This window comes from Amblyomma americanum, chromosome 9 (genome assembly GCF_052857255.1).
Source record: "Amblyomma americanum isolate KBUSLIRL-KWMA chromosome 9, ASM5285725v1, whole genome shotgun sequence".
Lineage (NCBI taxonomy): Eukaryota > Metazoa > Arthropoda > Arachnida > Ixodida > Ixodidae > Amblyomma > Amblyomma americanum.
The window spans coordinates 48,574,113-48,590,028 of NC_135505.1; the positions used below are offsets into that span (position 1 = coordinate 48,574,113).

The 15,916-nt window shown below is 48.6% G+C and overlaps 1 protein-coding gene across 1 annotated transcript in view; it reads right to left on the bottom strand.

Moving 5' to 3' along the window:
• LOC144103855 (uncharacterized) overlaps nucleotides 1-15,916 on the bottom strand; it is a 131,214-nt gene that overhangs the window by 38,859 nt on the left and 76,439 nt on the right. Inside the window, exon 6 of the mRNA XM_077636558.1 lies at nucleotides 754-860. Coding sequence (XP_077492684.1) covers nucleotides 754-860 — 107 coding nt within the window. The remainder of the gene's footprint in view (nucleotides 1-753; nucleotides 861-15,916) is intronic.

Below are 15,916 nucleotides of genomic sequence, written 5' to 3' on the forward strand. Positions count from 1 at the left end.
TCATGGATAAGTCTTTCTTCCAGCTCTTCGCTGTATAAAACGGCGATAACCTTCACTCGTCTCCCGTGCTTTGTACTGAGCGCGTTAAAAGCGCCAGCTTGAAGCAGCGCTGATAACTGATGGTGAAATGACCGATGAGCCGCCTATGCAGGTTGTGGCGGTAGAGAAGCCGCGATTTGCAACCTGGGACTGCGCGACTTGTGGACCTCAGCCTGAGATATTTGCGAATTCGTTCGCACCCTCGTGCTATGTGTAGAACACTTTGTGATCTTATCCATACTCGATGTTATTGCAGCAGTATTACTTTGAACACTATTTTGGGAGTTCCAAAAGGTGGGTCCGAACTGTGCCATGTGCCAATATGCCAAAACATTGGTGGCTATAATGTTGTACTCCTGATTACGTCCAATGAGTGCACATAGCCATCATAGCACGATAGCAGATTAGGGTCATCGTATTCCCATCACAGTCGGGGTCATCACATCTAAGTCATGTGGCCAAATTTAGCTGCATTGAGCGCGTGGCACATCTGACCGAAGGAATGGGTAATTTTATAATGACTAATACCACCCACCAGTAGGTATATAAGATTTATATTTTTAGCTGCAGCACAATATTTCACCCGTCTTCTGAATTATTTTTAAACGAGTGCAGTGCCATCGTCCCCAAAACAAAATTTCCTAATACAAATATAATTTTGAAACGCGCTTTATATCCTGTACGTGTCTGCAGTATCAAAACAAGGATACTTACCAAGCCCTTCCCTGGAAGCCAATTAGTTAGGTGAAATTCGTCACTGAAGTGAATAGACAAAACAACTTGGTTTGAAGTTTCCAGTACCATCTTAAACTTATACTTCTCTAGAAAAAATAATAAAAATAATTTTGTTGAGACCTGTGTACACCATAGAAAATCCCACAAGGAAATATTGTCAGAACTGGCGCAAGGTTTTCGGCGGCTACATTTCAAAATAATTCACTATATTCTGAACCTGAATAACATCGAAATTTAAACTTCTCATATGAACCACTTATGTGCGACTTAAGCAGCTGTTACAGCGAAGAAGACGAAATATTTCGGTCTCATGAAAATTCCAAATCCGGAGATCGTGGCCAAGAATCTTTTTTTCTCCTGCAGTGCGCATACGTTTTTTAAAAAATTGTACACTATACTGCAATTTCGTACAAGAAGGAAAAGAAGACAATAGATTGTGTAGATTCCCGCTCTGTGTGGTTCTCTGGGGCAATTGCTTGTAGAACATAGAACAATATATGCACAAGTCGTTAGAAGATGCGGCCGCTTCATTTCGGCAAAGGGTTCAAAGCGATGCAATGAAGCTAAGCAAGTTACGATGAGAGTACTCCGCAGCCGGCAAACTTCTAAAGCTGTGCTGAATTTTGTGGATACGACTACTAGTAATGAAAGTTTTTTTTTTTGCTGTAGATTCTTTGAGAGCTACTGGCGCTAATTTTATTCGCCTTAATAGTTTCGTACTGGTTTCTCCACTCCTTGATTGTTACAGACCTGTCTTGATGACGCTTTTATTTATTTCAGGTTAGTTCAGATTTTTAGCGTGGTGTTGACAGCATCCGAGAGGCGAAAGAGTGCTCCAAATTACATTTTCACGACACCCACCAAAGACATTCTGCTCCTTTTCTCAGCATAACTATTTTAATAGCGTACCGCATTACGAGCCGCCGATAAGGGACACCCATTTCACCACGGTCCCGAGAGCACCTGACACCCTCACTATAATATTATTCGTTAGTACTGGTTAAAAAGACCACAGATATGGTAAACACGCGAATGAGACGGATCAAAATAATTTCATGAAGTCAACAGCGCATTACAAAAGGAAGTAGTAAACTGAGCAGTGCTGTGTCTACCATCATCTCATAAGAAAATATTTTATGATTTGAAATAGACATTTAAATCAACCCGCTCAACAAAAAAATAGATAATAAATTGACTTGGTAGTGAGGTTTTCTATTCCGTGGACACAAATTGGTCATCGGCTACAAATTAAAACGCTCTAAAAATCGGTAATTGAGACTCCATTAAGCTCACTCAATACATTTTTCAGACTAGAAATTGCACGCGAACTTTATGAAAACACTGTAAAATAATTTGACATGAATTTTTGTAAGGAATGCATAAAGCGCCACAGCCACTTCCACTAGTATGGGTTCAGCGTCATGTAAGCTGGGCTCACCGGCAGCGTGTGTGCATGTCCTAGACGCCTTAAGCGTCATTCAAACTACAGCCACTACAGAAGCCAAGGACATAACATATGCCACTGTAGTACAAATGCAAATTCGGTTAGCCAGTGTCACAAGCTGCAGGTCCAACCCAACCAATTTTGATTGCACTAGCTGCCCAAGAATATGCTACTTATTTCCAATCCTCAATTTCGCCTACACCTTTCTGTTGCTGCCATTGCGCCGACGACGAGCGTAATAAAACAGCACTCATAAGAACAAATTAGACAATTAGATAAAAGTAATTCCTTCCTTCGCCACCACTGATTCTGCAGCCAGGCCAGCGCGCCGTCTTTTCCGATCGGCAGACATCGTTTATGTGTAGGTCCTGCGAGTAAGGTTGCCAAGCGTCTCGGGGAGAAAATACGACGACCGGAGTGTGGACGTTGGCAGTGTATCGTCGAAACAACGCTCAAAGCACTCCCACCATGATGAAGTACGGTTGACCATGAATCGCGGAAAAACATTGTCGAATCAGACACATAATGTCGAAGGAAGCTACAACGAGGGAATATAGCCAGCGCATGATGAAGGCGGCAAGGATTGCTTCATGGACGCTGTGATAACCTATGCCAGTCAACCGGTGATGCCATGGAGTTAGAGTAAGAAGTTACGACGCGGCACAAACCGTGTATGAAATGAAATTGCTCTATCGACGGCAGCATTGATGCTCTCCTGATTGACAAAAGTGCCAAGTAGTCTGATGTCAGTTGCATTTTAATTCTGCAGCTTACGACCACTTAGAACGAGCAATTGGTCATGACCGTTGGAGACACCTCGTACCTCACAAAAGGCGGTGCACAGTGAATGTGAGGATAAACAACCGCGCCTAGATGGTAATCGCAGTACAACAAAACTGCATGTGTGATTTGGCAGCAGACAGAGGATAAGATTTGAGCGCAAGGCAGTATTAGACGCCTAGCCCATGTTGACGATTCTCTTTGCGAGTGAGGACTATCACACAAAAGATACAAGATCATGCTTTCCTCAATTCGCTCAACGAAACATTGATCCTCTCGACTTGCTCAGGTGAGGGTGTTTACTTAAAGGTGGTATTAGGCTTAGATTGGTCTTAAGGTAGTTTTCCTTCATGATTAATTAAATTCAATGAATGCGTTTATTCGTGTCATCACAGCAATGTCGTTTGAAAATATCGGGTAGTTTTGCAACTACTCGCTACTTAGAGAACCTTGAGGGTAAACGACGCGAGCGACGCCATTCAATGCTACGTTCATTGTTCTCAAGTTGTAGAAGGCCTCCCGCTTGCCGAAAAATCTTCGCCAGACTAAAAGGCATCAACACTCATAACCCAAGACAGTACAATTTACGCTCTGAGGTGAGATATTACCCTGCGTGTACGCGATGTGGTGCGTAGACGGTTGAATATAATAGTGATATCCAACGACAAGGTCTCCGTAACGCATGGGAGATGCAGATACAGCCGAAATGAAGATAAAGGACGCACCACACATCGCCTTGCGAAGCTGTCGTCATCTGACACAGAACTTCAAGGCTGCTGACAAGAACCTTCTGCAGGCGTGTTACTAGCCACTCGAACGCAAGGTGATAGTCATTCCAAGGAACTATACATTCATCTAACTGTATTTCTATGAGCTCGATCACGAAGAGAAGCACAATTAATATACGAAACTCGCACGTTGCAAGCGCTGTAGTCCAGACTTGCTATCGTATGACCAAAACGTAGCATTGGGACGAACAAAAAAAATATTTTTTAACTTTTGCACTGGACAAACGTTCAGCCCAAGTGCGACCGTATTTGAAGTCGGCTAGACCGAAATAAAGCAATGTCAGCAATGTATAATTGCGAGTGGCATTCGTTGACGCTGTAGGATGTTCACGGACCGGAAATTTTGCTGCTGCCACGCGCTTCTTTCGCTGTGAGCGATGGATTGTGGCGTAGCAGCGATGGCGTAGAGGTATAGCGTCCGCCTCGCGTGCAACTGCACCGGAGTTCGAATCTCGGTGCCGAGTAATTCTCCACCGGGTTTGAAAAAAACTACTCGTGTCGATGGAATTTCACAGCCAGGCATATGGTGCGACCTGACATTGGCGACCAGAACCGACAACGCACACCCTCACCAGAACACAATTTGCCCACCCTGGTGGAGTACTTGGCCACAACCCTCCATGAACAAGCCAATTAATCCTCGGCCCTCAGCCCCCGCGGCTGCGGGGCAACTGACCATGGCGGCCGTCAGACCTATGTACGCAGCGGAGGGTGCTAACAATCTCTGGCTCCGGACAGGCAGCCATTGGAATCTGAATCTGGCAACGTTTAACGCTAGAACTTTATTTGTGAGGATAGCCTAGCAGTGCTGTTCTAGTAGCTAGGAGGCATTAAATAGATAGTCATAGACCTTAGAGAAGTTAGGAGAATGTTTGAGGCATATACCGTACTAAAGGACGGGCACATACTGTGGTTTCGCGGATTAGCGGATAGACGACAACTAGGTGTGGGATTCCTCATTAATCAGGATATAGCTGACAGCGCAGAGGAGTTCTATACTATAAATGAAACAGTGGAAGCTATCGTAATTAGGCTTAATAAGAGGTACAAGCTGAATGTGGTGCTGACACATGCGACAACATCAAGAATGATGACCAGACCGTTGAAAGCCTCTATGAAGACGTGGAATCAACCATAAAGAAAGTAAAAACACAGTGCACTGTACTGATGGGAGACTTCAACGCGACGGTTGGAAAGAAGCAGGATGGCGACCAGGCGGTAGGCCTAGGAGAGCTTTTAGTTGAGTTCAAAGATAGCAATAATTTACGGGTCTCGAGTTCTTTAATCCGCAAACGAGAGAAGAGGAAGTGGACTTGGAAGAGCCCCAACGTGAGACTAACAATGAAATCGACTTCATACTATGCGCTCAACCTGGCTTCGTTCATAACGTGGACGTCCTCGGAAAGGTGCGTCGTAAAGACCACAGAATGGTAAGGTCTTGAATTAGCTTAGACTTGAAGAGGGAACGGAAAAAGCTAGTGAAGAGTAAGTCCATTATCGAGTTAACGGTACGAGGGAAAACAGAGGAGTTCAGGATATCGCTACACAACACATTCTCAGCTCTAACTAAGGAAGACGATCCTAAAGTGCATACAAATAACGCTAATCTAACAGCTATCATTACGAAGTGTGAACTTTAAGTAGGTGGTAGGACGGCTGGACAGGATACTGGCAAGCTATCTCAGGAGACGATAAACCTGAATAAGAAACGCCAAAACATGAGGGCGTCTAACCGTACAGACAGAACAGAACTAGCACAGCTATCGAAATCGAAATCAATAAGCACAAGGTAGCCGATGTAATGAAGTTTCAGTATGAAGGGAAACTAACATGCTCTAAAGAACAGAAGTAGTCTAAAAGGGGCGAAGAGGAAACTAGGTGTAGGTAAAAACCAGATGTATGCGTTAAGAGACAAGGAGGACAGTGTCATAAGCAATATGGATGATATTGTCACGCCTTGTTTTACGTAGAGGCTGGCGGCGAGCACAGGCGGTGATAGCAGGAGCACAAGAATACAGGAACAAGCAGGTCCGCCAGCAGCAACGTCGCCGTCGGCACGCGTCAATCACGCTTCAACTTTCTCTTCCCTACACTAGCTCCCCTAATAAAGCATCGTCCCTATGCTAACCCGAGAGCAAAAAGCACTTGGCGGAAAACCAAAAAGGGGCCCAGAAATCATGCTGGCCGATGACGATACTGGCCAAAATGCAGGCGATTATCGTGCGTAATACGGCTTAAGCCGGACAACGTGCACAAATTCAGGGCGGGGGAACGACGAGATGACGGTCGATTTTCTTCGGGCAGCACCTCGTAGCTCAGGTCTCCGATGCGGCGAAGAACCATATTCGGGCCAAAATCGCGCTTCATGAGTTTCTCGAAGACACCTCGACGGCGTACCGCCGTCCACACCCAGACATTGTCCCCAGGATAAAAATGGACGTCATGTCGACAGAGATTGTACCGACGAGCGTCTGCATAATGTTCGTACTGGAGACGGAGTCGAGCGAGTCGCCGAGCCTCCTCCACGTGCTCGCAGACTAGACGGACATCATTGACTACGTCGACAACCGCTCGTGTGGCAACATATTGCCAGGCATCATTGTGACCTGTCTGCCATTCACCAGTTGGAAAGGGTACATGCCTATACCTGTCGTCTCCTGGACAGCGGTATTATACGCGAGTGTAACGTACGGCAGTACCTCGTCCCAACTGCGATGGGCGACGTCCACATACATGGCGATCATGTCAGCCATCGTCTTTTTGATCCTCTCCGTCAGACCATTGGTTTGCGGGTGGTGCGCCATAGTTCGGCGGTGGCTGGTGCAGCTGAGATGGAGGATCTCCTGTGTGAGCTGTGCCAGAAATGCGGCACCCTGGTCAGTGATCCAAATGGCAAGGGCACCATGACGGAGCACAATACACTGATTAAAAAACTGAGCTGCCTCAGCAGCCGTCGCTGACGGAAATGCTCGGGACTCGGCGTATCTGGTTAGGTATTGGTAGCTATGATAATGTACCTGTTACCCGACTTCGATGTTGGAAATGCGCCGAGAAAATCTATTCCGATTCTGTGGGACGGAGCATGCGGTGGGCCGAGCGCCTGGAGAAGTCCAGCTGGTCTTGTGGAAGGTCTCTTCCGCCTTTGGCACTCACGACAAGTTTTTACGTAGTGACGGACGTACTTAGGAAGTTGCGGCCAATAATAATTTTCTCGAATACGCGCAAGTGTTCGGCTGAAGCCAAGGTGACCAGCTTTAGGATCATCGTGACAAGCTTCGGTCACCTCGGCGCGCAAGTCTTCTCGCACAACAAGGAGCCAAGACTTCGAGCTGCTTTCGAAGTTCTGCTTGTGCAATACGCCGTGCAGAATCCGGAACGTCGGCAGAATACGTATGAAAACGCGAGGCACCACGTCTTCGTGGCCTTCCAAGTGTGGCATCAGCCGACAAATCTGAGGATTATTGCGTTGCCGAGTAGCCATATCTGCCGTGTCCAATGCCCCAAGGAAGCCGTCCTCGTCATCATTATCGCCCCCTGGCGCCGGATTCACTGGGGCTCGAGACAAACAGTCAGCATCATTATGCTTGCAGACGGATTTGTAGAAGATGGTGACGTCGTACTCCTGTAGCCGCAAGCTACCCCGAGCAAGGCGTCCTGCCGGAACCTTGAGAATGGCGAGCCAGCACAGCGAATGGTGGTCGGTAACGACGCGAAAAGGGCGACCGTACAGATAGGGCCAGAATCTGGCGATCGCCCAGTTGACAGCGAGACACTTTTTCAGTTGTCGAGTAATTGCCCTCCGCCATCGAAAGAGCTCGGCTGGCGTAGGCAATAACCTGCTCGGCGCCGTCCTAGAATTGCACAAGCACTGCCCCTAGTCCTTGGTTGCTGGCTTCCATGTGGAGTTCAGTGCCGGCGTCTTGATCGAAATGTCCTAGTACGGGAGGCGCTGCAAGGGCATGCTTCAATTGCCGGAATGCTGATTGCTGCTCCTCGGGCCACTCAAAGGCGACGCTGTCCTTTGTAAGGCGGTAAAGTGGCGCTGCGATCTGAGCGAAGTTGCGAACGAAACGTCTGAAGTACGCACAGAGGCCGACAAAGCTGCGGACAGGCTTCTTGTCGGATGGTGGAGGGAAGGACTCCACGGGAGCCGCTTTCTCTGGATATGGGTTCACACCAATTTGGCTGACGACATGGCCTAGGGACTTCAACTCACTGTATGCGAAGCGGCACTTCGAAGGCTTGAGCGTGAGTTCGGCGGACAGAAGAGCTTGAAGAACCGCTTTAAGGCGCACAAGGTGATCAGCGAAAGTGCTGGAGAAGATGACAACGTCATCCAGATACACGAGACACATCTGCCCCTTCAGTCGGGTCAGCACAATATCCATGACTCGTTGAAATGTCGCTGGCGTTGTACACAGGCCAAACGGCATGACCTTAAACTCGTAGAGTCCATCCGGTGTTATAAATGCGGTCTTCTCGCGGTCGCGCTCATCCATTCAGTCTGCCACTAACCACTCTAAAATTAGATGGACGAAAAATAGCGGGCATGACGGAGACGGTCGAGAGTGTCGTCGATGCGCGGTAGTGGATACACGTCCTTCTTGGTCAACTTATTGAGTCGCCTGTAGTCGACACAAAATCCAAGGGTCCCGTCTTTTTTCTTGACCAGTACTACAGGGGCGGCCCAAGGACTGTTGCATGGCTGAATGACGTCGTCGTTAATAATTTCGCGCATTTGCTCTTGTATGGCTTCACTCTTCTTCAAGGAAACACGGTACTGTGGTTGGCGAATCGGGGGCGTCGCGGTATCGACAATAATTCTATGCTTGGCGACGGGCGTCCGGTGAATACGGGATGTCGTCGTGAAACAGTTGTGGTACCGATGCAAAAGAGAGAGCAGTTCGCGTGTGTGGGAAGGCTCAAGCTTGGGATTGATGTCCGGGGACAAAGATTTAGGGTCACATGGCCCGGGCGGAGCCTCCTCCTCAGGCAGCGCAACACCTTCGCGAACGTCACTAAGTTCTTCCAGTTGGCCTATAGCTGCCCCTTTCGTCAGGTGCTGCGGCTCGTTCTTGAAGTTGGTCACTAAAAGTTGGCACGCCCACGTTCAACACTGGCGATCCGCCGCGCGACAGCAATGCCTCACGTAAGTAGCATCTGGACACTTCCTTCGAGAACGCCTTCGCCGCATGGGGTTATATCGGCTCAGACAGGAAGAAAAACGGTCGACAACGGCACAAGTGAACATGGTCGGCATCAACTTTCATCGCAGCGCGAGACGCCCAAGGAGGTATTGGCGCTGAAGAACGTGCGCGGAGGCTCAACTTCTTCCTCTCTAAGTCGATTACAGCGTCATACTCACTGAGAAAGTCCATGCCAAGAATACCATCTTTGGAGCAATTCTCCAAGGTCACGAATGTGGCTGGGCACGTCTCACCGTGAATCTCAATGCGGGCAGTGCACTTGCCAACAGGGTTTACAAGGTGACATCCCGCGGTACGTATGGGCGGGCCGTTCTACTGGGTGGTAACCTTGCGAAGACGCCGAGAGAAGTTGCCGCTGAAGACCGAGTTATCGGCACCGGTGTCGACATGCGCCGTTACGTCGCGACCGTCGATTACAACGCGTGCATTGCTAGAGGCCACAGAAGTCTTCGCTTCCAAGGGCGCCATCAGTTGAGCGGGGACATTCCATCGTAGGCGGAGGTTCTTTACTGCGTGCAATAGTGGCAACGCCACCTCCAGGCGTCGCCACACTTAGTTTTCCCGAAGTGGCGAAAGGCTCTCACAGCGAGATCCGCGAGAAGGGGTGAGGATCGGCGAGGTGGCGCGACCAGGAGATGCCAGATGTAGCTGACACTGGCGATGGAGAGCGTCGATGGTAGTCCTGTATCTCGCAGGGCTGTTCACCATGGCGGGGGCGCGGATCTGCCCCTCGAAGGCCGAGTTCGCGAAACGGACCATAGCGGTACATGTGGTCAGGCTCACTGCAGTGGAAACACAGCGGCCTCCGGTCTGCAGTCCTCCAGATGTCGGTTTTCCTGCGGCCCAGCGGTTCCAGGCGTGCATCAGACGAAACTCATGGCGTCTAGAGCAGGAATCGGCAGCGGTCTGGTACTGACGATGTATGGGAGGTGGACGACGGACGGCGGCGGCATAGCTCAGAAATGGTTGGTTGGTCGGCTGCAGCTACAATGGGTACGTCTTCGGACGCCAGCACGTGTCGCAGTACGTCCCGAACAGTCTCCGCGATGGAGACAGATGCAGGCTGTTCAGGGGCTGGGAACAGCCTTTTCAGCTCCTCTAGGACGACATCGTGGACAACTTTGCGAACATCAGCGAGGCCAACACCGCTCCTGCCAGACAAAGCAAGACTTGAGACCACAGGAAGCGCGCTCAACCGCTGGTTCTTGTCGCCAATGCGTGCTCGATGTTGGTAGCTTCAGCCACGAATTCGACCACTGCGGTAGAAGGGTTGCGGATGAGACCTCCAAAGATGACATTCCGGACACCTCTCATCAAGGCCCCTACCTTCTTCTCTTCAGTAGCCCGAGGGCCAGCGCGGGCACTCAGACGCAGTACGTCTTCGATGAAACTTCTCACGCTCTCGGTGGGAGCCTGGATACGGGCGTGGAGCAGATCTTCAGCCTACTGTCGCCGATGCTGGTTTGCAAATGTGCGTACCAGCTCGCTCTTGCACGTGTCCCATGATGTTAGCGAAGCCTCGTGATTCTCGAACCAATATTTCGCTGTGGCATCTAAGGAGAAGTACAGGTTCTACAGACATTGGTCGGGTGTCCACCCATTATGTCGAGCTACCCGTTCATAATGCTGGCCCCAGTCTTCAACATCATCGAGTCCATCGCAACGGAACGGGGTGACAGATCTTGGGGGTGGCAGGCACACAGACGATATTAGGCGCAATCGCGGGGTCGGCTTGTTGTGACTGAGATGGCATGGTGGCGTTGGTCTTAGATATCCTCGAAACGATTCCGAATTCCGGCGCTTGGCCTTGCTGACATCGACTAGCTCGAGCCTCTGTTTCTCTCGAGGGCTCCAGGAAAACCCGACGGCCAGGACTTAGTAGCGGGCTCGAATTGCGAGGCGGGGTGCGTTGCATGAGATGCGTTACCCAGCCCTGCACCAAATGTCACGGCTTGCTAGACGTAGAGGCCGGCGGCGAGCGCAGGCAGTGATAGCAGGAGCACAAGAGCACAGGAATAGGCAGGTCCGCCAGCAGCAGGGTCGGCGTCGGCACGCGGCAATCGCGCTTCAACTTTCTCTTCGCTGCAATATAGTTAAAATAGCCGAAGAGTTATACATAAATCTAAAGAGTCACCAGTGTAATCAGAAAATAATGAGAGAGACAGTAGCGAACAGCAATGCGACATCCCGATAGTAACGAAAGAGGAAGTACAGAAAGCCTTAGGCGCAATGCAAAGGAGAATAAATTAGTTGGAGGCATTCAGATATCTCTTAAGTGCGGAAAGGCGAAAGCTCCGCTAGAATTCATTATCACTGAATATCATTACTGTATATAAATCTTAACTGAACCTCGTGCCAGCACCACAGTTGTGTCATAGTGATTCAGATAGCTCGACATACGCGTGGGAGGTAGCAGGTGGGTTGGAATTCTGTACACCGCCACATGCGATGCACTCCAGGTTGGCTGAAGCAACCATTCTTCAGCGGTTTTTCTCCTAAACTGTTTCGTTCTTGAGTTGACTTTCAGCACGTGCCGATGCACCAAGTGTACAGGTTCGGTTGTAATCACGTGACCTAGCTGGCGACGTAACGGACGGACACATTCGCGTGACCTAGAAAGAAACAGAAGAACGCGGTCACGTGAATTAGGACGTAACTGACGGACACGATCACGTGACATAGGATGTAACGGGCGGACGCGAGTATGAGCCGTTATAGGCTTTCACCTTAAAGCAGCTGGTGAGGATCAAGTAACAGCAGATGTTGAAGGACGCAGGGGAAGAACGCAAATATTACCTCAATTCATTAGAAAGGAGACAATATTCACTGCCTGCTAACAGGAGGTGTCCCGAGGCCAGGATTGGGAACAGTTGGAGATAAGAGTTAATGCAGAACGCCTAAGTAATTCTGAAATTCGCTGATGACATTGCATTGCCAAGTCAATCAGAAAGTGAGCTTAAAATCATGATCAATGAGTTAGACAGGCAGAGCAGACCGGTTGGTCTAAAAATTAATATGCAGAAAACCAAAGTAATGTTAAACAGTCTAGCTAGGAAGCAGCAGTTCACATTTGGCCGCGAGGTGCTGGAACTGATAAAGAATACTACTTAGAGCAGGTAGCGACCGCTGCCCGCATCATGAGAGGGAAATAACGAGAAGGATAAGTATGGGGTGGAACACCTTTGGGAGGTTCTCTGAGATCACTCATGGCAGTTTACCACTATCCCTCAAGAGAAAAGTTCAGCTTAAGTTAAGGACAACGCAGCGCGCCATGGCAAGAAAAATGCTAGGTGTAGCGTTAATAGACCGGAAGTGGACAGAGTGCGTGGGGAAAGGAACAAGGGTTAATGACATCCTAGTTGAAATCAAGAGGATGATGATGAATCAACATTTATTGAGCCCGAAATAAATCAGTGATGCACGCAGGCACCAGGCGGGGTGGTTCCCAATTAACGGGACCTGTATGTTTCCAGCAGTTCCTGGAAACATGCTCATCCTAATCGATGGAACGGTTATCAAGCCAGCACAGCAGATTAGGATTCTAGACCTACTACTTCAGTCGATGGGAAGGCACACGCTGCCGTCGCAAAGATCAAGACTACAACCGAAAAGATACTTAGTATGCTTCGGAGGGTATCTAACAGAAACCGAGGCCTTAAATACGACGATCCCATGCGCCTGGTACGCGCGTTCGCCGTGTCGCGGGTTACCTACTCCGCCCCGTATCTCCAGCTGAAAAAGGCGAATAGAGACACCCTAAACTCGATGCTTCGTAAGGCAACGTAGCAAGCACTGGGCATTCCCATATACTCGTCCACGCCAAGACTGCTTGAGATGGGCGCCCACAACACGGTGGAGGAGCTCATCGAAGCCCACCTCTCTAATCAGAGAATCCGGCTCAGTCAGGCGGAACACGGACGAGCCGTCCTACGCAAGATAGGATGGCAGATCGAGCCCGTACCCACCAAGGCGGTCCTTCCGGAGGACTGGAAGACGACCATTCAGACCAAACCCCTTCCCCGGAATATGACGCCGGGCAAGGACGACGAGAGGCTAACCGCGCGGGCCAAAGCCATAGCACGGTTACTTGGTCCTCTACGCGGACGCCTGACTCCGAATATCAAGAGGAAGGATTGGGCTTGGCAAGGGCATGTAATGCGAAGGCAAAACAATCGCTGGTCCTTAAGGGTAACGCAGTGGATTCCAAGGGAAGGCAAGCGTACCAGGGGGCGACAGAAGATTAGGTGGCCGGATGAGATTAAGAAGTTGCAGACATAAGGCTGGAGCAGCTGGCAAAGGATAGAGTTAATTGGAGAGACGTGGGAGAGGAATTTTCCCTGCAGTAGGTGCTGTCAGGCTCATGATGATGATTATGATGAATTGGGATGTCTGTGCGCAAATATAATGATTATTGGTCATTGGAGGGTATTCAAAGCACTTGTTTTTTGCGAAGGACCAGCTTACAATTCGTGAAGTGCAGCCAAGAAAAACTACGTCCTAGCGCACAGTCTATGGACTAGGGCCTGGCCTGAATGTGTCTCTCCATTAGGGAATAATTGTCGGAAGTACCTTTCGCGGCTGCTGCAGACACAAATATTCTCACTGGTTGTTGAGGCACGCAGGAAACCGGAGGACCGTGACCACAGGTGTAATGGAACAAGACATGGAGCCAAGCGAAGCGAGGTCTCCGCGAGCGATTCCTAAGGATCCACTTTTTCTTTGGCGGGGATTCGAACTGAGGAGGAACGAGAACATCGAGGGAGCTCAAATGACAAATAGGACGATAATAGGCGACGCCAAACTTCTAAAATCCACTTGGCGTGGAACGCCTAGTGGTGCTTTCAGCCCTTATATAAGTGCGGCCATTCTCAATTCGTTTTTACAGGTTGTCTGAATCATCGTAAATGATAATTAGTACAACGTTACCCTGATCCTGACATTTCAGCGCACCTTCATAATTGAAGAAGGAGCATTGCCGCATGTCGCACCGACCAAATATCTCAGTATTTTACTTTTGACAAGGAGAGAGACAGGATATTATCAGCAGCTTTCATTCACCTAAAACTTGAGCCAGGCTTGACACCCGGACACCTGGCAATGCTAGCCCGCCAAATCTTGGTTTCTTGCACTTGATGGTCTAAGCGGCTGCACTGATGTCTCGCGCCTGGCAACAGCACGAAACAGTACCTCTCACTACGCAGAGATTTACACAAAAGAATTAGATGGCTTTGTATTCCTGAAAGTGCGTTTTGTGCGACGAGAGCTAGGCCTGTATGCTGATAGGAAAATTCCCACACACACATGCCATCACGTTGAATTCACATCTCCTGCCTTGTGTGATCGCGTGGTTTCGTTTTGGGGCACCTGCAATAGAGACTCTGAACAAAAGGCGGCGATAACACACTTCCTTCTATAGCTCATAGAAGGCGTGTCTTCTAGCTGACAGATGTTCTTCCAACGTGATCTCCCTACTTACCAACCAAAATAAAAATCTGAGCAACGTGAAAGCTAAGTTCTCGCGGGCAGTACTTTCGAATATTTTTGACTGGGTTATGCTCATGTCGAAGCGCAGAAGAGATCTAATTTTGGCTGTGATACCGAGCACAACAAAGGAAAGGTCATGCCAAACATTGCCTTTTCCATGAAAGTGTCGACTGTGCAAGATTGTTTTGCTACCAGGAGCAAGTCTTTTCTTGCTCTAACACGAGGTTACTGTTGATCATGAAGCTTCCTAACAAGCTAAAAAATCCTGGTTGCGTATACGCACTTCCCGCTTGATCACACCATCAGCGCTGTAAGGGCCGTCGCGTGCTTCTTCAGCGACTAAGGCAATATATCGACGACCATCAATCAAGAATACCAAATAAAAAATGCAGAACCAACATTTTCTAAGATTAAATCGCCAGACGAAATAATGCGCCTTCTTTTATCGACCCAATGTCATCTACCCCAAAAGCAACATGTTTGCTATCTATCTTTGGCACCATCCGTGCAGAGCTCAATACAGACAAGAGCAGCTTCAGAGCCACCAACGAGTTAAAGAGGTTTTTTTTTTTTTCCGCCGGCTATACACTGAAATCTAATCGCTCAAATCGAATTACGAACGCGAATTTCGCTAGACTTATTAACATTTTCGCAAGGTATTGACACCAATGCGAGGCCATCGCCTATAAGCAGAGTAAATGGTATTCGAGGGCTCCATCTAGCACGCGAACAAGGCCTGCGCATCGCAGTTTATGAAGTAGAAGCCGCCGGGAACCACCAGCTGTACGTTCCCCACAGGTAGAAAGTAAGACGCGACAAAAGATATCCCATAGCGACTCGACTACGCTCTGGAGCTGCTCTGCCGTACCAGGCCAATCCCGAACATCTTAAAATCGGCGCTTTGGGGATGGACCTCAATGAAATACTCCGTGATATATTCATGTTCATCAAAGTACACGGGCTTTTGTATTTCAAAGTGACAGCGTTGCAACATATTTTAAGAACAGTAGGAATTTGGCACATCAACATTATGTTTTGCTTACTTCAAAACGATTTTTTTATCGTTAAAATATCTGAGTCGTGAGACGTAATGATGACGTGTAAACATAGCTGTTTGTTAACAACTTCAGGATATATGTCGAGACTCTTCGAACGATGCCTAATTTACATTCATATTGGAACGGCCGCCGAAATAAATTGTACGCTTAGTTAACAACGCGTGTTTAAGCGCAGAACTCAACAAGAAAAATGACAATTTCAAGAAGGGCCATGTATACCGTAATCATTGTTTGCCATATAATGCGGACTCCAACCATTTTACAACAGATAGGGCTTTTGACATACATCTGGGCAGCATCGAAATTTCACATATATTCGTAGAGCATATAATGAAGTATCTAACAAAACGAAGGCTTTGCACTTGCTCTCCGTCACATATG